The sequence below is a fragment of the Panulirus ornatus genome, chromosome 3 (assembly GCF_036320965.1).
Source record: "Panulirus ornatus isolate Po-2019 chromosome 3, ASM3632096v1, whole genome shotgun sequence".
Taxonomy (NCBI): Eukaryota; Metazoa; Arthropoda; class Malacostraca; order Decapoda; family Palinuridae; genus Panulirus; species Panulirus ornatus.
The window spans coordinates 74,007,580-74,029,644 of record NC_092226.1 but is presented as its reverse complement, the minus strand read 5'-3'; the positions used below and the strand labels follow the sequence as shown (position 1 = coordinate 74,029,644).

At 44.1% G+C, this 22,065-nt stretch overlaps 1 protein-coding gene across 3 annotated transcripts in view; it reads left to right on the top strand.

The window, feature by feature from the left end:
* Positions 1-4,254: 4,254 nt before the first annotated feature.
* The window catches only part of LOC139763696 (uncharacterized), an 89,101-nt gene continuing 71,290 nt past the window's right edge, over positions 4,255-22,065 (top strand). For 2 of the 3 annotated variants that reach the window (XM_071690036.1, XM_071690023.1), the window contains exons 1-2: positions 10,236-10,852; positions 20,449-20,568. In XM_071690036.1, coding sequence (XP_071546137.1) covers positions 20,475-20,568 — 94 coding nt within the window. In that variant the 5' untranslated portion in view covers positions 10,236-10,852; positions 20,449-20,474. Of the gene's footprint in view, positions 4,365-10,235; positions 10,853-20,448; positions 20,569-22,065 lie in introns of those variants that run through there. The other variant, XM_071690029.1, reaches the window with a different exon arrangement.

Here is a 22,065-nt window from a genome sequence, read left to right as displayed (position 1 = left end):
GTCTACCATCTGTATCATGTCCTCAGTCACCAGAACACATCACTGTGTCACCTGCATCAGTTGTCGTCAATGATTTCATTTCCATCGCACGCCACTCTCTTCTGTCTACTCAGAGTTCCGCTGGTCACGCAGTAATCGCTTAGTCGCCACCACTCACAACACTCGACCAAACCCCAGCAGTTCACATGACAAACACTCATCAGGCAGGACAGCCAGTGGACTCTTGTGTCCAGACAAGCAGGCCACTGGACTTCAAAACTCAAGTCTGCCTATTTTCTAGTTTCTAGTTTTTTACGTGAATTCAAGATGTCTGGCTTCCTTCCACCAGAGTATTTGCCAGACTTCGGCAAATTTCCGGACCTTGCATTCTCATCAGGTGCTAACACCCACCCTGCAAAAACTAAGACAAATGCCACTCGACAGAATCGTTTTGACATTCAAGACATCATCCTACTTAACAACAGCAAGACCATCAAAGACAGATACACAGAAGTACTCAAACTACTCCAGCAACAACACATAACGCATCGCTCTTATCCAAGAAACCAGACTTAAACTCAGATCCACCGCTCCCTCTGTGTTAGAAATATCCAACTTCAAGACATGACAGACAAGAAGAACAAGGAAGAGGACTATCGATTTTATCAACTACACCATCCCAGTCATAGACAACCACTCAACACATAAGATCACACACAATAACACGAAATTTTATCCATAAGAATAAAACTAAAAAAAAGACCAAATGCAACATAATCAACATTACATATCTCTCTTCACCACCTGCCTTCCCCAGATGCACTCCCTCTACCTGACCAACATACCCAACACACCCTCAGTAGAGATTTCCACGCCTACAGTTCTGCCTGGTTCAAACACTCAGCACCATGATCCTCCGAGGTGAACTACTCATAAACCAGCTGCATCCTCACACACTCTCCACATACACAACCAGCCAGCCAAGCGCCCAAGCCTTTCACCTCCAACGAGACCGTACAACCGGACCATACAAACGGACATTACAGCCAGACTATAGACACAGACCATACAAACGGACCATACAACCACACTGTAGACCCAGACCATACACCCAGACCGGAAAACCAGCCCACATCCTATACCACCAACCTAATTACTGAAACCCAGACAGCAGACTGGCTCTCCAGTCTCAACGCGATGAATCAGTGGAACCAACAGTACCCAAATTTGAAGCTAAATAAAGCAGATTCACACCTCCCGTACTCCCCTCACCCATGTACATGAGACGCATTCAACCCAGACGGACGAAAATCTCCTAAAGTATATCACGCTAACATACTCATAAAACATGACTCAGATATCAGCCACAAACCAACCACATCCCCATCAACAGAATTATCACAACCTCCACATATTGAGAGCACATATACATCAACATCACATGAACAATGAAGATTATAATAAGGGAAGTAGCGAGACTGTCCCTCCTCAGAGAGGATCAGGTCCTAACAATGAGGGAAATACAATCACAAAGAAATAGACCGCGAAACGTTCATTTCTCATGAAGACGGAGCGTCATGGAGGTTCAAGTTCCCAGAATGTATACAGGTGAGGGAAATTCCTGTACCAGCGCGTCACCGAGAACCAAGGGAACTGATATACTATCTCTCTCATATCTTGACACGCAGTAGCATAGAAATTAAGCATATAAGGTATGATATACCAATTGGAAAAAGTGATTGTGTGATAACTGGTTCCGATCGTGTGGTTGAAGACGACAAGAGATGGAGAAATAGGACAGACTCTAAAGAGGAAATATGATCATAACTGATAAGAGACTTGATCGAGTTCTTTGAGAGTCTGAATTTGGAGATGGTGTTCAATAGACGAAGTATAGACGGTGTTCAATAGACGAAGTATAGACCATTACTGCTGAAGGTTCTGTGACTCCTTCAGCGAAGAAGCCAGAACATGGGTATTACTGGAAGCAATTACAGTGGTCGAAGAAGAGAGACATATATAGTTTACCACAGAATGACAGATTGGGAAAAAGCTTAGAGATATACTAGTGATGAGATACGAAAGACACTGTAGCTAGCCAGAATACGAAAGACACAAGAGAGCAAGAAAACGAATAATGTAAGAAAAAGAGGAAGAAACAAAAACAACTTTAGGAAAATTAGAAAGAACAAAGCAAAACAAAATCCTAAAGTTTTCAAAGAAAACTTACAATCCAAAGCTTTTCCTCGGGTTCATTAAGAGCAAATTACCAGTTCCAGAGCATCTAATCTGGCATAGGGATTCAGAGCGAAGAGCTGCTGAGAAAAACGAAATATCTGAAGACCTGAACGCTATGTTTTGAAAAGGCTTTTCATTCTAGAGGACATTCTTGCCCAAACATTAGCAAGACGGGATTCGGAGAAGACATCTTGAAAGGTAAAGGTATTGATGCAAACGACACAAGCAGGTTATCAAAACAGCTTGAACAACATAAGTGTAATGAAGCCCTGATGAACTACCTCCATAATGTACTAAAGCAGTGGGCGCAGGGACTTGCAAAGCCACTCGTAATATTACTTAGCAGGTCACCAAAGGAAGACGTAATTCCAAAGTCGTAGAGGAGGACAAAGGTCGTGTTCATAACTATGAAAATTGATCGGGAAAATCGCTCTGAACTACAGACTAGCCCCGCTAACATGGAACATGATAATCCGAGAGCAAATGTATGGCCAGTTGTTATTTAGAATCTACCTAACTGAGTGACGATACGAATACAGTTAAAGAATATCATGCTTGACAAATATCCTACACATGAATGAAGGGCTCAGTTCCAATCTAGACCAGAGAGATCGATTGATAGTCTTGTATATTCCAAGATTGCCGGAAAGCTTTTGACACTGAGCCACATCGATGAAGAAGCTAGAGTTATTGGCAAGAACACGGGATAGACTCCTTCACTGGATGGAAGATTGCGTTAGTGGAAGGAAGCGAAGACTCAGGGAAGACGAGCATTTCTCAAAGTGGCCTGGGACCACGAGCGGTGTGCTTCAGGGCGTGGTCTTGAACCACTTCCCCTTCCTGATGTATGTAAATGACTAGCCTGATGGGATGGACCCTTGTCTGGACATGGAGGGCGCCTCGCCTTGTAAGAGGACCATAACAAGATGCAAATTTGGGCTTAGAAAAAAAAGGGCTGACGAAATTCAGTTCCAGTGAATGTAAAGTGAATGAGGATGAGACACGGTGGAAGAAGTCCTTGGTGCGATCATAAGCCATCTGGGAATAAGCTAAAGGAATCTATGTGTGAAAAAGAGAATGAAAAATAGAGGTCAATGTTGTACTAATGTGTAGCGAGAGCTGGATATCACACCAGTTATCAAAAAGCTAAATTGTCTGCTGGCAAATACCAGAATCACATAAAAGCATAAGGAAATATTTTGTAGATTATTGATAACATATATGACACCAAAGATAGATTATACCTCTCAGATCTGGTCATCTCACTTAAAGAATCACAAAGATTTGATCAGGTGGATCCATAGGAGGGCGACTAAGATAGTGTCTGAAACCAGAGTGTTTACAAGGAGAAACTGAAGGTACCTAAAACCATATAGCTGAGTTACAGAGGCTGAAAGTTACTGAAATAAGATTCATGAGTTACAACGAGACAATGACGGGGAGGGAAGTGTACATATTTGCCCACGTTGGAAGAGAGAAGAAAAAGGAGTGACTTGTGTATAGTCTTTTGGATTCTCTGAATCAGTTGGACGACATCATCAGCCAAGAGTTCTTCATCAGACGTAGTGACACACAGTAACCAAAACCCGCGACAACATAATGTTGGGCCACATAATTGTCACGGAGGATGCCATGAAGTTCTGGTGTCAGGCGGGTGGATGGCTGGCATAGGATGATAAACAAGGACATTGTGAAGACCAAGAGGAATGTTTAAATGGTTACTTGATGGTAAATGAATTGATGGTAAAATTAAGCTCAACAGATGAGTTTCCCTATGAGTGCAGAAAACTCCTCCATGCTTTGATCTAGCCACATACACACACACACACACACACACACACACACACACACATACATTCCCTACAACACTCCAAAAAAAATTCAAGGAACACAATGCACTTACACTGCTCTCACTACTGACGTTGAGCCAGTTTGAAGAAAAAAAGAACGGGGTTTTTGGAGGGAACCGGCCCAAGTAGATGAAGGATCTAATGTAGGAAAACTCTGCTCACATGCAGGTCAGGTGAACGTCGGGGAAGAGAGGGAGTCGATGACCTGAAAAGGATTTCTTGAAGAATCGAACCCAACCTGACTGCAGCCAGGGAATGTGACACTGAAGAAACGTGATTTGGAACAAGTTTCATAAGGTACACTTGTAGAAAATGAGGCAGCACACACACACACACACACACACACACACACACACACACACACACACACACACACACACACACATATATATGAGTCGTATATTGGTTTACCTATAAAATCCATCATTTCAGTTACCATTTCATCGCCATACAATGTCCACTCTGTGAGTCACGTACATACATCTCCCTCCATCATCAGTCCGTCTCTGTCCTCTGTCCGCCCATTACCGTCTTTAGGAAAATTTTTCTGATCTACCTTTTTTTCTCTCTCTCATCGGCGCTGCAGTTCCCCGGGAGAGGGGCCTTGGTGTGGTACCGAGTTACCTGCTCTGAGGTCAGTCTAGAGTCAATGACTGATTCCCTATGATCTCACCTCAAACACACACGACCTGACCTCGGGGTCATTAGAATTTTCCTATACTTCTTTGCCTCCTCTTACCTGCGTCATTTCCCGCAATTATTCTTCGTTGACGTCAAAAAGGAATTGATGGGAAGTGTTCGTTAATCAAATGCTATTGTGTCCTACAGGTGGTGCTGGATGTGTGTGTGTGTGTGTGTGTGTGTGTGTGTGTGTGTGTCTTGTGTTTAATTACTTAATTGCACTGCACGGCGAGGGAAGGTCTACACACGTGGGGTTTCCCCCATCCCTTGAACTTTCTCTCTACTATCATACAACTTTTTGATTCCCGTAATGCTGTCCATGTATCGTGTCTCATCTCTCTTTTGTTTCTTCCTGTCATCCACAACCTCTGTATCATAACAGTGCTTCTGTACCTCATTATAACAAGTGTCTTGTTCAGTTTCACGGTATTGCCTCAAATGCCTCAATTTCCTCCGTCATTCGAGGAACTGGTCACTGTCTACGTCATGAAACTGGTTTAAAAAACTTGAAGGTGGTAGTCATATCGCCCTTACTCTTCTCTCTTCCATGGTAGGTAGCTTTAAGGCTTCTAGCTTTAACCTGTAACTCAACTCTCTTGATTCTGGTACACATCTTTCTTGTTTTCCCTCAGGACCTTCTCTCTCATCCCTTTTTTTTAAGTGTCGTGACCAAACCTGAGAAGCCTATTTTAGTTTTGGCCAAGGATGGAGGTAAATGTAATTTTGATAGGTGCTCGAGGATAATGGGGCCTCCTTTAGTATTTTCCTGAAGGTGGGGCTCTGGCAACGGGATCTGGACGAGTTCAATAGCCAAGGCTGAGAGCCTCCGACACAGAGGTGTTTACCTGCTTGATGATAGTCATACCGAGTCATGCCTTCGCTCTGATTCGACCAGACATTCACTCGGGTTGAATTTCATCAGCCATGTGGTCGAACCAGCTTTGGCATTGGTCTAGCTTCCCTTGCAAGATGAGGCAATCCCTCGCCTCACCACCCTCCTCCTCCTCTTCCTAATGTAAATCCTTCTGGCAAGTCCTTTTGCGTAGACCATCACCCGCTCGCACGGCGCTGTGCTGATCCTCCATTAGCTTCCCGAAGACCATGGCCGCTCACCCGGGCCGTCAGGTGTGGCTACTCGCATCTTCAGCACACGTGACGACACGTCATGATGACCACGAGGCTTCGATAGGTCGAGATACTTTAATCTTGTCGTCTTTTCTGGATATGTAACTACTTTCCAGAAAACATTCTCCCCCTCATTACATCTCAGTGGTGTTTGGGGGCCGCTGTATCTTCCACTGTGGAAATACCACTGTACTTATCATCCAGTTCCTCGAGTTTTTTTTTTTTTTTTTATTTTACATTATCCTCTACAACTTTTCCCTCCCTTTACCCATATGAGTTGCTCTTCAACTGACAGTTTATTCCTAATAAGTTTAAAGAAAATTTGTTAATTATTTCCTGCCTTGTTCACAATATCCTTCGAAAAGTTTCTCTGTTCCTTCGTCTTCATCCTTGTGTTACTCATCCCTTGCTCTCACACGCCTTTCGAACGCTGGCTGGCTGCGGCGCCGCCTGTTTACACCCTCAACGAGAAGTGTTTAAGCTCCTCCGTCGTGTGATATATCGAGCCACATCTCTCTCCTCTAACCTTCCCTCTGTCGTTGTTGTAAGCCAGAGGTAGCCAGACTCACTACTTCTTCAGAGCAAAGCTCAGTGGACCGTCAAAGATTGTGACTAATGCCATGGCTCGTGTGTGTGTGTGTGTGTGTGTGTGTGTGTGTGTGTGTGTGGAGGTGCTACCACGGCCCCGTGATGACGATGTACCCCCAAGTACCTGATGGCGGTGCGTACCCTCGCCTCACACTACTACATTCTCCTGCAAGTCATCGACTTTCAATAGTACTCAGGGAATTTTGAAATGGCCCTCATCAATCTCTCTCTCTCTCTCTCTCTCTCTCTCTCTCTCTCTCTCTCTCTCTCTCTCTCTCTCTCGGGACCACTGTCCTACCCACCCACACATAAACACTATCATTTGTCAATATGATAATGAGCTGCACTGATAGTGCTGCAGAGAATGTCAATAAGGTAGATATTCCTTAGGCTTAGTCGTGCCACATGAACCTTCACCGCCCCCCCCCCCCCCAACATTCGCAGATGAGGAGAATGTTGCACTGTTGTATGTGGGAGAATGTTGCACTGTTGTATGTGGGAGAATGTTGCACTGTTGTATGTGGGAGAATGTTGTACTGCTGTATGTGGGAGAATATTGTACTGTTGTATGTGGGAGTATGTTGTACTGTTGTATGTGGGAGTATGTGGGAGAATGTTGTAGAATATTGTACTGTTGTATGTGGGAGAATGTTGTACTGCTGTATGTGGGAGAATATTGTACTGTTGTATGTGGGAGTATGTTGTACTGTTGTATGTGGGAGTATGTGGGAGAATGTTGTAGAATATTGTACTGTTGTATGTGGGAGAATGTTGTACTGTTCTATGTGGGAGAGTATTGTACTGTTGTATGTGGGAGAATGTTGTACTGTTCTATGTGGGAGAATATTGTACTGTTCTATGTGGGAGAATATTGTACTGTTGTATGTGGGAGAATGTTGTACTGTTCTATGTGGGAGAATATTGTACTGTTGTATGTGGGAGAATGTTGTACTGTTCTATGTGGGAGAATATTGTACTGTTCTATGTGGGAGAATGTTGTACTGTTCTATGTGGGAGAATATTGTACTGTTGTATGTGTGTGGGAGAATGTCATCTTGAGAGACGAGTACACGAGTGTACCAGGATTTTGATAGCTACCATCAAATGGTGGTCCTCAGTTCTCAACTGTCCCTTACGTCGCTGATTTTCTCTTTCCTTATTATTCCTCATTTGATAATATTACCATAATCCAAGCTGATGATGGGGGTCAGTTTGTTTACCATCTGTGTTCCAAGAGGCGGGGAAAGTTCAGGTGGCAGAACCCACGTCAGAGCCGAGCCAGCTGGCTGTTCAACTTGCCGTTCAGTGTACGCTGATGTATTGTTAGCTGGCGATATTGGGAGCAGGTAAACATGTTAGCACCATCGTCCGTGAGCAGTGACAACGGCTGTAGGTTAAGTAAAGGGGCCGAAGGCTATGGCAAGAAGGCCTCTTTAAGGTCCTAGGTCTTAGATAAAGGCCGAGGTTCGAAATCGAGTCAAGACCTACGACAGATGTGAAGACCATCATATACTCTGGCTTCTCTACCGAAAAACCACTTCACACCCAGACCTTCACGGACCAAGTCTCAGGTCACCGTAAGGCTAAGAGGGGGAGAAAAATACCTGATTCCTCAGTGGTCGTCGTGAAGCCAAGAAATATATATCATTTCGTCTCAGGTGAGGCTGGACGTGCGACAGCTGAGGAGAGGTATTGGCTGAGGTGGAGGGGACGTGTATGCTTTTCACCCTGGTAGCTCAAGCGGTCGTGTCCAGTCACTCGCTAGCATATTCTGGACCAGGTGTCTTTGCCACATTGTCTTCCAGGAGAAATGGCTCCCCGCTCCTGGACCTGGCAGAGGCTAGAGAGCTTATAAATACTTTGACACATGATTATCATCAAGACTTGTACCTACTTATCTGCTCTGCTAGGCGGTCAAATATCAAGCGAACATGGACGTTCAATACACCCAGGCCAACACACACGTATATGGAGTGGTCATGAATGCCTCAGAACTTGTCTGTGTGATGACTGTAGGTCCTATGTCATGTCCAGGAGGATTGCAAAATGGAATCCATATCTAATACTGCTGCTCTGAACGTGTGAATCATGTGCACAGAAAGGACTGAACACTCACTAAAGTAGCAAAACGTGAGGATGCTGTTGCCCTTGGAAGACTGGGAGAACTGGAGGGAACTTAGAAGCGAGCCACCTCCATTGCAGGGAGAGTAAAGGGGATTTAACTATATCAAAGGAGGACATAGGACTCCTCTCCATCACAAGGAGATTTAAGCGGACCCTTCTCCATTAAGGGGATATTAGAGGGATCCATCCCCACTACAGGGAGATTGGAGGGGAGTCTCCTCTACTTAAGGGAGATCAGGAGGGAGGTTCCGCCCTGAACCTCCTGCCTGATGGTAATTCCTTCCTCTGTAACTTCACAAACACGACAGCTGCACTGTTCGTCTACTGCATATCTTCCTCAAACAATCTCATCAACATCTGTCCTTTTCTTTTCCCTCAGTCTTTTTGACAGAATCCTTTCGATCTCTTTTCGTCAGCCTTCGTACAGACATTAGTTACGATAACTTCGTAGATCGCGTGAGCTTGGATATTTTACTTCTCTCCATTTGATGGTCTTAAGGGTAGAGGCAGAGACCTTCTAAATCTTCAGGTGGTTTACACGTCCATGTCACGAACCACCCAGGAATTTCTGACCATCGTGGGAACACGACAAATGGTCCTGACATTTTCCTTGCCTGAAGCACCACATCATTAAGTGTCCTTCTCTCTTTTTTTTTATATAGTCCTGTGAGCATTATCAGTCCTCAGTCCACGGTCCAACACACCTCGTTTATCAGATGCTGCGTCACAGAACCAAACACCATCTGCCACAACACAAGGGTTCACTGTCTGAGACTTCAATCAAGAATGCCACTATACATCCTCTTAGAATCTCCTGTCACGCCCATCTCTGCTCTGATGTCGTACTTGATATTACCATACTTGTGAATGAAGTATCAATTTGCGGTTCAGATCTGATTAAAAGAAATATCCTCTCTTTTCCACCATCTTAATTTACCATCTCCTGTGAAACCACAGAACTGAAACACATGATACGCAAAGACCGGCAATGCGACTCAACTCCATTCCATTTCCACTCACGTCTTTCCAATCTTTGGTTTCATTGTTTTATGGTAACTTTACTGATCGTATCGTGTCACGCCCCGACCAGACCTCTGAAACCACATCTCCAGTTCATCATAATCTTTGTTCTTTACTAAGAACAGTTCTACCAGGTAGTTCTACCAGCCTGGTAGGCGTGTAAGTTGGTTGACTTAGATCTTAGCTTAAGAATTTGGTCGATTCGTAAAACTGCTCATTTACTGAAACGATCGGCGGCGAAATGAGCGACTGGGAATTGGCCGCAGTGTGTTGTCCCACCAGCGACTTTTTTTTTTACACTTGTGTCTGTAAAACATTTACATGTCTTTCTGTAAAACTGTAAATCAGTCTGTCACAAGAGGCTTCCCAGAAAACCCTCCGCTTCTCACAGCAACAAGCAAGCACCTTTAGCACGCCAATTTCGCCAATTCCGCCATGATTTGCTGATGAGGAATACATCCTTCAGGATCAACAGATGTTTGGCACCTTATTAGTGCAGGGTCACTGTGTGTGTGTGCGTGTGTGTGTGTGTGTGTCCCGCCTCCCCTGGTTAGCTGGGTGGGGTTCTGGGGGGAGGTGCGTGGTGGTGGTGGTGTGGCAGCAGCAGCGGTGGCGAAGGTGGGCCAGGAGAACCCCAGTGTGCTCACGGCAGTGGCCAGGAACGGACGTGTCGACCAAGTCTCCGCCTGCCAGGCCTTGATAGCACCGGAGTTAGACCCACGAGGTGTGTTCTTCGCCAGGGGTTCTAACTCGTCTACATAAGTCTGAACTGGAAACGAAAAAAAAAATTATATTAAAAATTTTTTTTACATATAGTTATCAATATCATAAAGTCATCCCCGTGAAGAAAAATCATTGTGTGTTTTTATGGTGTTTTTAAAGAAGGAAAAGAATATCGAAGATTTTGAGGTGACTAGAAGCATTGTGGGCGTTCGTCTGGGTGAGAGAAAGAACCCCATTTGTTTCCAGACTTTGGATCCCTCGCTGGAAACAGACGACGATGGAAATGTGACATGAGCCGAAGGTTTTCAGAGGAGTTTTTTCGTCCAGGCGCAACACCAAGCCTCTAAGTGCACGAGAAACTGTCCGAGGAAACAGAGACTGAGATCCTGTGAAAAAAAAAACCACACACACATTATCAGTTGCGGTGTGTGTGCGTGTGCGTGTGTGTGTGTGCGTGCGCACGCGAGAGAGACACTAAGGAAGTCTCTTTTTTTCCACCTCTGGAACCAGATCGCCATCTGCAGGTACAGTATAGGAACTAAACCACCGTTTGTCCTGCTCTCCTTCTAACCCATCTCTATGGTCTGTCTCTCCCTCACTCACTCCCCCTCTCCCTCCCCGACCTGACTGTGTGTGTATAGTCACTCCCCCACCCCTCGGCCTGGGCTCTGTGTGTATAGATATGTATACATATACATTGGTCTTTGCACGTGAACCTGTGTCTTGTCTGGGTCCAGCATGGAGGAGGTTGACACCAGCAGATCACCGTGTGATAGCAATGTTTCCTCTCTTCTTGGCCTTGTGGATCAAACGCACCGTGTAATAGCTCAGTTCCTGCTGAGTTCCTGTCTTATCTACGTCTCCCTGCCTCAGTTTGACGTCTCCCTGCCTCAGCTTGACGTTTCCCTACCTCAGCTTGAGCTGTTGGTGGCATATCTCTCTCCCTACTATTCTCCGTGACGGAGCCGTCTTCAGCTTAAGCTGGTGGTTGCGTCATCTCTCTCTCTCTCTCTCTCTCTCTCTCTCTCTCTCTCTCTCTCTCTCTCTCTCTCTCTCTGAGAGAGAGAACCCTCTTCAGCTTAAGCTGATGGCTGCATCCTCTTCTCAAGCATTCTAATTAACACCTGACCAAGAGCTAACGTCAGTAAGTGAATGGCCGTTCATTTATATCCTTTATTCTAATAATGTCCGTAGTAGTATATGCTTCAGTTGATCATGCATGAATAGATCCTTAGACACACACACACACACACACACACACACACACACACACACACAAACAAACAATCATACACACTGCAGGAAACTAACATACACATCACAGGTTGAGGTTGCGGGTGCCGATGTTGGGGGAAGGGGGGTGGGGGGGGGGAGGAGCTGTTAGCAGTGATACGAACCTATTGTAGTTAACGTTGTAATGGTACCAGACGCACCACCGTCCTGCATATCAATCACCAACGCCATCTGTGGTCTATACCGAGAAGTAAATAGTAATTTCCTGACAAAAATAAAGGGTTATATCACTAACAATCATAGCGACTGGATAACTTTAAAAAAAGAAATGGTGGGAGGACTTTTTGTCATTACTGTACACACTGTATAAACAAGGGACAAAAAAAAAAATTACATTCCTCTCAAGTCTCTCATTTTCCTTCCTCTGTCCATAGAGATATTCTCAGTCATCTTGTTTTCCTGGCCTTCATGTAGAGGAACACCTTCCTCCCCCCTACCTCGTACCCCGTCTCCGGCTGAACTAGGAAGAGAAAAAACACAACATGTAATACACCAACACATATAATCCATGCCCACTTTACTGTACCGCCTACGGCAGCCACAGCCGTCATTTTTTCTCCAGGATATACACAAGTCTGGCCAGGAGTGGTGGTGGTGGTGGTTGTGGTGGTGGTGTTACGATATATATGGATACGAATTTATATATATATTCTTTTTTTTTTTTTGCCTCTTTGTATGTACATGTTGAGGGAAAGTGAGGCCCCATTTCTTATCCTGTGTGTTTTTGTTTGAAATTATCTATATTTGTTTTGTATAAGGAAGGAATGTTACACTGGTGAGACCCCGTGTGTGTGTGTGTGTGTGTGTGTGTGTGTGTGTGTGTGTGTGTGTGTCATTATCTACTTGCACAGTGCGGGGTGGGAGTTCTACACTCTTTGAGGGCCCCATCTTGTCAGCCGTCTTTACCTTCATACAGTTTGCTACGTTTCTGTGTACCGCCTGTGTTCACAGTTCCATCCCTCAGCTTGTCTGCCAGTCATCCACTATTCTCATGATATACATGTACTTCTTTCCATTCCTTCCAACGGGTATTTTGCTTAATTTCTTGTTGTATGTTCTATGTTACTCTTTCTCTACACCATTATTCCCTGGCGATATTGTCTGAGTGGTTGTAGAAGTTCAAAGTTTGTGATCAAATTTCCCATTACTCTTCTCTCTTTTTGTGATCGAATTTCCCATTACTCTTCTCTCTTGTATAGTAGGCAACATCATTACCTCTAACCTCTCAGTGTAACTCAGATCTCTTCCATCAGATACCATCTACATTACCCTCCTCTGGTCCTCATCTATTAGATCTCTCTATATTTTTTTTCTGAATGAGGCGACCAAACCTGGGATACATATCCTGATTTAGGTCTCATATAACGTGTTACCAGTATGTGGAAACATCTTGCCAATGTACGTCAATGCAGTTTTGATGTCAACCAGCAGAGAGTTTACCTCGTGAGCATTGCTCTTGACACGTTAGTTTGGCTACAGGTTTGGCTACAGGTTAAGCACAATGTCGATCCCCTTCCACATAAATGATTAGTTCATGTCGTTTGTTTACCGATCCACAACAGCCAAATCGCTGTCTTCTTTTCGCTGTGTCTAGTCGTCAATGTTTTGTGTCTGGGAGGTTCACCTTCACCAACCACACAAATCAGACCAGGACTCGAGCATGTAACCTTGGCATCACAACGCTATATATTCAGGTACGAATCTGGTCCTTCTGGCGAGTCATTTACATAGATAAAGAATACCAACAGACCCAGTACCGCGCCCTGCGGCACGCCACAAGTAACCTCCAGCCGACTCAGTAAACGTTCCTCTGATGTGATGTCTCTGTTCCCCTTGAGCGATGCGAATTTTCGACCCACCAAGAGTGTCTTCCCTCTTAGTCCTTCATAGTAACCCAGTTTCTTTACCAACCTCATGTGTGGTGCAGCGGCAAATACCCTCCAGCCTTCCAAGAGCACGCAATCCACCCATCTATACTTATTGTATATCTAAGCTAAAGTTCACTTCGTCATAGAAGTCTATAAGATGGTGTTACGTACGACCACGTTTCTCTTAACCCATGTCGTCATCCAGTTCGCAAGAGTCATCTGTTCGCTCTCTGATTATCCTTTTCAGTGTCAGTCACAGACCAAAACATGAGAGATATTAGTCTGTGCAGTTTCCCGATCGCCTTTCCTAAAGACAGACACGATATTTCCTCCATTCTACTCCCGTGGCATGATACTCACTTCCATCGACTTTTTAAACATTTCGATCGATTCATTTCCAACACATCTACCTTCCGCACACGATTTTATGAAGGCCCACACCTCGCTTCCCCACAACACCTCCCTACACCACCGTCGAGACAGATACACCATCAAGCATACCCATCCTTGCCCTCACAGACAGTAAAGTAACCTCTATCCGCCTGTCAAGCGTCTTTACACACTACTTGAACCCATTTAGAAAGGTCTCATCAGGACCATAATCCTTATGTCGATCAAGATCCTGCAGTATCCTGCGCATATTTTGTCTTCTCGCTCCCAACAGTTTCAGTGGTTTCTAAGTCCTCCCTCCTCCCAGTGGCATCTCGCTGGCTTTAGCATTCACAGTGATCCCTGTAAACACACTTTTGTATTCGTCACTCAGTTCCTCGTATGTTTTGTTGTTTAAAAACAACTCTTCCCTCTGAACCCTTCTGCCTGATCAGCTGTTGTGGTTGTGGTTATTGATGTCACCAGCCATAGGACATGAGGTGTTAAGTATCATAAAGTCTCATTTTCTTCATGATTTTCTACAAGTTATATTTTGTCGTCCTTGACAACTTTGGCCCTATCCCTCCCCCTTTGTCACAGTGCCTCACTATAGCCTGACAAACCACCCATTCATTAACTACGTCATTCAAGATATAACTATGATCCCATTTGTCCATGTGTCATACGATCATCATTAGTCTCAGTTTCACACACACACACACACACACACACACACACACAACTAAACACATATCATGCTGTCTTGGACACTTGCCCTCGTTTGCCCTTGCTGTTCCTCCTCCCCAGCTGTTACACTGCTTCTCTTATACGTACACAACAAAGCAATTTTTTTAGGAATAAAAATAGATAATTAGATTAAAGGATTTGAAGATAGCACATGATATCGTATAGCTAAATCAGGGGAAATAAAGCTATCACATGATATCGTATAGCTAAATCAGGGGAAATAAAGCTATCACATGATATCGTATAGCTAAATCAGGGGAAATAAAGCTATCAGCTATCACATGATATCGTATACATAAAGTCATCTTATCGTGGTGTGTGGGGCTGGATGTCCCTAACCCAGGATATCAAGCTAAGCGTTTGCGACAAAGGCCCACCCAATGGCAACACTGTCCGTTGACCCAACCCAGCGGTCGCTAATTTCTTCAATAAAAATACATTCTGCTACGGATTGCCTTCTTTGTAAAGATAAATGCCGTATGATATATATATATATATATATATATATATATATATATATATATATATATATATATATATATATATAATCTTAGAACTCCTTTATAACTGGCAAAGGGGACGAAGAAGAGTAGTTCATGCGATGTTGTGAGTCGTAAATGGGAGGGAATTCCATCAGACTTTTGCCGAAGAAGACTCGATTCCCCATCGGCTACTGGAGACGCCGAGCCTCAACTAGAGGCGGGCTGTAGAGGCGATCAAATGCTACAAAAAAACAGACATAATACATCTTGTATCGATGTGTAAGTCATACTATATAGCCAGTTAACGACGATAGCTTGGCTCATCCCATCACTCTTGAGGTTATCATAAAAGTTATAATTCTACAACCATCAAGAAGTCTCTACGTGGCTTCCATGCGCCTTCTGTTCACATCCTCCAAGAGCACGTACCAACATGGCCGGCCGTCCGTTCACATCCCCCTGGACGACAGACAGTGGCCAAGATGCATGGCAGGTCACGCTGAGAAACCTATGGCTTTCCAACCTGACTGATCCAGTTACCTATCTAACCGTCTAAGGCAGGTCCAGTTACCTATCTGTTAGTCTAAGACAAGTCCAGTTACCTATCTGACAGTCTACGACTGATCCAGTTACCTATCTGTTAGTCTAAGATTGTCAATATTCTACTGCCATTAGACAACAAGAGATAAAGATTCACATCGACTGGATTCATGGTGTCGAATGAAGCGTTATTCATACTAGGAAGTAAATGGATGAATCCTACAATGATTCAGTTCAACTTTCGGACATTCAGTGTTGTACCCACGCTCTTGTTATCATTATAGGATTCCTGCAGCTTCAAGGACGCCCTGCAATCAATGGCAGGGAAAGGATGTACTCCTTCGAATTTAGAAGTTCATACTCGACAAAGAAACCTCGCGGTCAATCCCCACAGTAACACCTCAGTGGTGTAGTCACCACATGCACCACAGTGAAGCTTCATCTCACTGTCGCGTATAAACATATAATTGCTTCACCGGTCAGATGAACCCGCCAAGCGAAGCGTCCCGAGACCTTCCTCTTGTTATCTGCAGAGGTTCATTTGGTATTCCCATCCAGTGCGCCTTGCTCCACCGTGCTGTGGTTACGTGATGTGAGAGCCGGGGTTTCCCCGCTCCCGTCTACCTCCCCGCCCTCACCCACCCCGGTGGAGACCTTTCCTCCCTTCCACGGTCGCCTAGGGGAAGCGGGATGGGGGAGCGCCCGCCCACCCACCTCCACCTCCATCTGCCTCGCAGCGAAGAGTCACAATTCACCCTAAAGCGATGAGGTCTTCCGTCTTGTGGTGGATGCGGCGTCTCACCACACTGATGTAAGACCAGGTTTTCATGCCGCCGCCACACGACCACCCAACCCGTTGCGTCCACACCTCCACCCCGACCCAACTCCCTTTTGCCCCGAAGCAGATTGCGACCAAGTCATTACCTACCCTAAGGAAAGGGAGGAAACTCGCTCAGAAAAAGAAAATGGAAAAAAAAGATAGAATTATTGTGGTATGAAGAAGTTCCTTTCTCATCCAGATAATTGTTATATTCACCAATTGTTAATCATGTGTTGTAATTCATCAGTTGTTATTCATGTGTTGTTATTCATCATTTGTTATTCATGTGTTGTTATTCACCAGTTGTTATTCATGTGTTGTTATTCACCAGTTGTTATTCATTTGTTGTTGTTCACCAGTTGTTATTCATGTGTTGTTATTCACCAGTTGTTATTCATGTATTGTTATTCACCAGTTGTTATTCATTTGTTGTTGTTCACCAGTTGTTATTCATTTGTTGTTCACCAGTTGTTATTCATGTATTGTTATTCACCAGTTGTTATTCATTTGTTGTTGTTCACCAGTTGTTATTCATGTGTTGTTATTCACCAGTTGTTATTCATGTGTTGTTATTCATCAGTTGTTATTCATTTGTTGTTATTCACCAGTTGTTATTCATTTGTTGTTGTTCACCAGTTGTTATTCATGTATTGTTATTCACCAGTTGTTATTCACGTGTTGTTGTTCACCAGTTGTTATTCACGTGTTGTTATTCATGTGGTTACTGGACCGCCAGATGTGTTCGTTGCTACAAGTGATAAGAGAAGAAAGATACGTGTATTGTAGTGTCTAAGGTTCCACATCTGGTCATTAGGAGCCTCCACACGATCTACATAGTGGTCAACCATGAGGTGTGACTTGCTTCCCACACTTACGAGAGGCGTTCACACACACACACACACACACACACACACACACACACACACACTTGTACATGTGAATTCAAACGGCAACAGACCACTGGTTTCTAACGAGGTTGTTTGTGGTTGTGGACGAGAAGAGAAACACATGGATTTGTGTGGTAGGAGAGGCAAGACATTCTGATTATGTGGTGTTGAATGTGCCTGTTATGTGTCTGTATGGCCCTCGCCTGTGTCTGTGTGGCCCTCACCTGTGTCTGTTTGGCTCTCACCTGTGTCTGTGTGGCCCCCTCCTACGTCTGCGTGGCCCCATCTATATCTGTGTGGCTTTACCTGTGCCTCTGTGGCCCCCATCTATGTCTTTGTGGCCTCACTTGTGTCTGTGTGGCCCCACCGGTGTCTGTGTAGCCGCACCTGTGTCTGTGTGGCCCCACCTGTTTCTGTATGGCCCTAACTGTATCTGTGTGGAATCATGTTGAAAATTACGTTATCTTGATGGGCTCGTGTTGAACATAATGTAACCCTAATGTAATCATCTTTTGGATCAGGCAGCGTAATAAGATTATGTTGACAAAACTCAGTGGAATCATGTTAGAATTTTCCCAGTCGAAATCAAATCGTATTGAAACATGTAATCTCAAAGAAATTATATTGAAGGTGATGTAATCTTAATGTAATCATGTCAGAAACTACGTAATCCGAATGGAATCGTGTTGGAAACTATTGAATGTAATTTCAGTGGAATGTTTTTCACTTGTTGTGGACTGCATTGTCATCCGGTCATTGAGCATCAGCAAAGCTTGGCATATGACATCACTGGCATAAGTATCCTGGTCCTTGTGTGAGGATCCTTTTGTCTGCTTCGTATGTGAAGGTGTTGAGTCTCTCTGCTTCATTTGTAGAGGTGTCGAGTCTCTCTGCTTCGTTTGAGGAGGCGTCGAGTCTCTCTGCTTCGTATATGTAGGTTTCGAATCCGTTTCGTTTGTCAGGGTTTCGTCTGAGTTTAGTTTGTATACGTTTCGTCAGTGTATTTCGTCTGTGATGATTTCGTCTCTATGTTTTGTTATATATATATATATATATATATATATATATATATGTATCCTTTGGTAAGGCTCCTGAGTAACAAGAGAGATGCGAAATCCAGCTTCACCCAGGGTGTCTCTGACACTGGCACTTGTCTGATCCGATTAACGTAAAAGCGTTCGCAGAGACAGTATCAATGCATCCAGCTTCACGTCTGCAATTTCTTAAAAGAACGCTGGCAGTGCGCTGGGCATCACCCCAGATCATGTGTGGCAGTAATGGCAGACTCATACCCTGAGCATCACCCCGCCAGATCATGGGGCAAGGGGAACTTAAGACGAAGGGGAACCTTTTTTTATCTGTTGTCCTGACCTTTCACATAGCTCCTTCCACAACACGTAACAACACTTCCTTATTAGCTCTACTCTCTTACCCGCTCAGCCTCTCGCTTCCCTGCGCCAACACAAGGCGTCACGATTCTTTCTGAGGTGGTGGTTTTTTTTGTATAATTTCCTGTCAGAGCGGACGGTCAGACAGCTGAACGATATCTCTGGATGCTGGTTATGGTAATGATCAGATATAAAACAAAATGTCAAGACATTTACTGCAGGGAATAGATCGTGTTCATCCACTAAACACTTCACGTCCTCTTTGATTGCTTCTCACAATTAGACCAGAGGTTTGAATCACCCGCCAATGATACAAAGGAACTTCAGTGAAACCCTTTTGTTAATATCGTCAGGTCGAAGTTGAGGTAATTGGTAGCGATCGATAAACCCCCGAAGCTTTGAGTGCCGTGGTTGAGATGTGTGTGTGTGTGTCCACCAGCGAAGAGGAGGCGCTTGAGGAGAGAAAAAAAATGTGGTGAGGGGTCCCTGGTGTTCAGTAGAGCATTGCTGCTTTCACCCCCATTGCTTGAGAGTTAAGAACGGCCCAACACCAGCGAGTACCAGGCACCAACCTGGTGGTACCAGCCAAACGAATGGTACTGTTAAAACCAGAGGTACCTAGTGAGAGACGATTACTCCCTATTGCAGTGGCTTTTAAAGGCATCACAAGCATAATGACCCAAGCAGGTGATTAAGAGAGTGGAGACTAATGAGAGGCATCGTCAGGATGATGGCCCGGATATTAAGCCTCTAAGAAGATAGGGAGAAAGAATTGGAGATAGATCAACATATCTGTCTGGTGGAAGCCATATTTTCATTTTCCTACTCTCAAAGAAAACGTCATCCCGTCCACCTCTTGACGTAAGACTTCGATCCGGTACCTTCCCACAGTCCCTTACGCAAAACGGTACAACGATCGCACTATGGTCGTACCGTCGTATTCAATGGTCGTACCGTAGTGCTCAATGGTCGTACCGTCGTATTCAATGGTCGTACCGTAGTGCTCAATGGTCGTACCGTCGTATTCAATGGTCGTACCGTCGTATTCAATGGTCGTACCGTCGTATTCAATGGTCGTACCGTAGTGCTCAATGGTCGTACCGACATGTTCACGAGGGGATGACCAACGTGAGATCCAGCACAGTTCTTCAGTTATCACACAGATGTATAGTACTCATCATAACCGCACACTGCAATCCGCCACTAAGAAAATGACGGACTGTCTGGATAAGCGAGTAATCTCCGAATATCTTTCTGTATTAACTGCATGATAACCGAATATAGCCGGATAACTGGGTGATAGTGTATATCACACCTTCGGAAGACAAAATGTACCTAGAAAACTAGACAGACATGATTAACACTGAACATTTGCAACACAAAATAACACCTTTGAGATATCAGTCTTCTCGAATCCAAAGAATGTATGATGTATAACGTATGTTGTATAATGTATGATGTATTATGTCTAATTGTGAATAATAAGGCATGTAATTGGAAGCTATCATGAGTGTCAGTGGAGGATAATGTCAGCACCTAAGGTGTGTGTGTGTGTGTGTGTGTGTGTGTGTGTGTGTGTGTGTGTGTGTGTGTGTGTGTGTCTGTCTGTCTGTCTGTCTGTATGTATGTCTGTGTGTGTGTCTGTGTGTGTCTGTGTCTGTGTGTGTGTGTGTGTGGCTCCACAGGGACAGTGTCAGCACCTGAGGTGTGTATGTGTCCCCCACAGGTGACCTTCACAACCTCGTCAGGATCATGGCGCCCCAGCACCGCGGGTCGCCCCCGTCTTCTACAGCGTCTCCGTCAGCGCCCCCTCTGCCTTCCACGTCGTCATCCACGGTGCCAGCAGGTCTGTACCAGTTCCTCACTATTCACACCTCCTGAAGGTATAGCTTCCTTCACAAAGAATTTCCTAAGATCATCGACTTGGCGATAACCTAATCTTACTCATAACTGATAATTCATTCTTTATCATTAGTGTTGTACTAGAATTATGAAGCCTTGGTGGAAGAATGACCTGCATTATTTCTGTTTACTGTTCCTAACACGTGAATCTACAAGCTCTTAATTTCAAAACAGATTCGTCTTTACTAACGTTGTAAGCTTACCCACTTTCTCTCATAACTTTCCTCCCGTCTGGGTGAGATTAGAACGAGTCTTGCGTTTTCTTTTCTTTTTTTTTTTTTTGGAGGGGTGGGAGGGGGTCTTGGATGAGCCAACTGTCTTTTGAAAATGCTTTGAAGATCAAGAGACTGGGGTGAGTTTGATCGTTCGAGTAAACTTTGATATGAGGGGAAAATAAGAGGGTATACTTTCCATTAAGTGACTTAAGTAAATCGACAAATTTTTAAGTGGTTTAGTGACTTTAGTGTTTACAAGACGAGGTGGAGCAACATCATCTCACACAGTTTCCATATTTTCATGTATGACTTTGATAGATATTGCTTTGTCTCTTTGCAATGTTGGCAGTGACTGTGAACATCATTATATACCGTGCAGTGACAAGCAGTGCAGTATGCTTTCACTGCAGTTCCAGTTATAAAACTGCGGACCAAAAAGTTTGATGAAGGTCTAACAGTGTACTTTTAAATGCCATCAGAACTGTGATAACAACAAAGAAAAACATTGCTAAGTAACTTAAATCAAGTTCGGTATTTCGGTACATTATTTTGAGGATGAAAAAAGGTAATGAATCGATTGGTTCCATACGTCAACTTAGCCAAGTGGTTCCATGACTGAATTTAGTTAAATGGACGTATAGTGGAACTTACCTAAGTGGTTCCATGACTGATCTTAGCTAAGTGGTTCCATAGCTGAAGTTAGTTAAGTGACTCCATACCTGAACTTAGGCAAGTGGTTCCATGACTGAACTTAGCTAAGTGGTTCCATGACTGAACTTACCCAAGTGGTTCCATAGCTGAACTTGACCAAGTGATTCCATGACTGAACTGAGCCAAGTAGCTCCATACCTGAACTTACCCAAGTGATTCCATAGCTGAACTTAACCAAATGGGTCCCGTAGCTGAACTTAACCAAGTGGTTAGTACGTTGTTAATCAGTGGAGAAGGAAAAATGATGTGTTCTAGGGAACTGAGGAATAAAACCGACTGATCAAAAATGCATTCGAAATTTGTTTCACAATTTTGGATTTTTTTTTTCTTTTTTTTTTTTGAGGGTGGGAGGCGAAATTTCGAGTTTTGTTGCCTTTTTGGATATGTACAGTTAAACCAACTTAATCTGCCATTTGAACGGAACACTAGAATCCTTTGTTTTATGATGGAAATGTTACTAGTGATGATGAAGTATAGCATTAAATGGCTCGTCATGTTGTTCATGTAGAACTGCT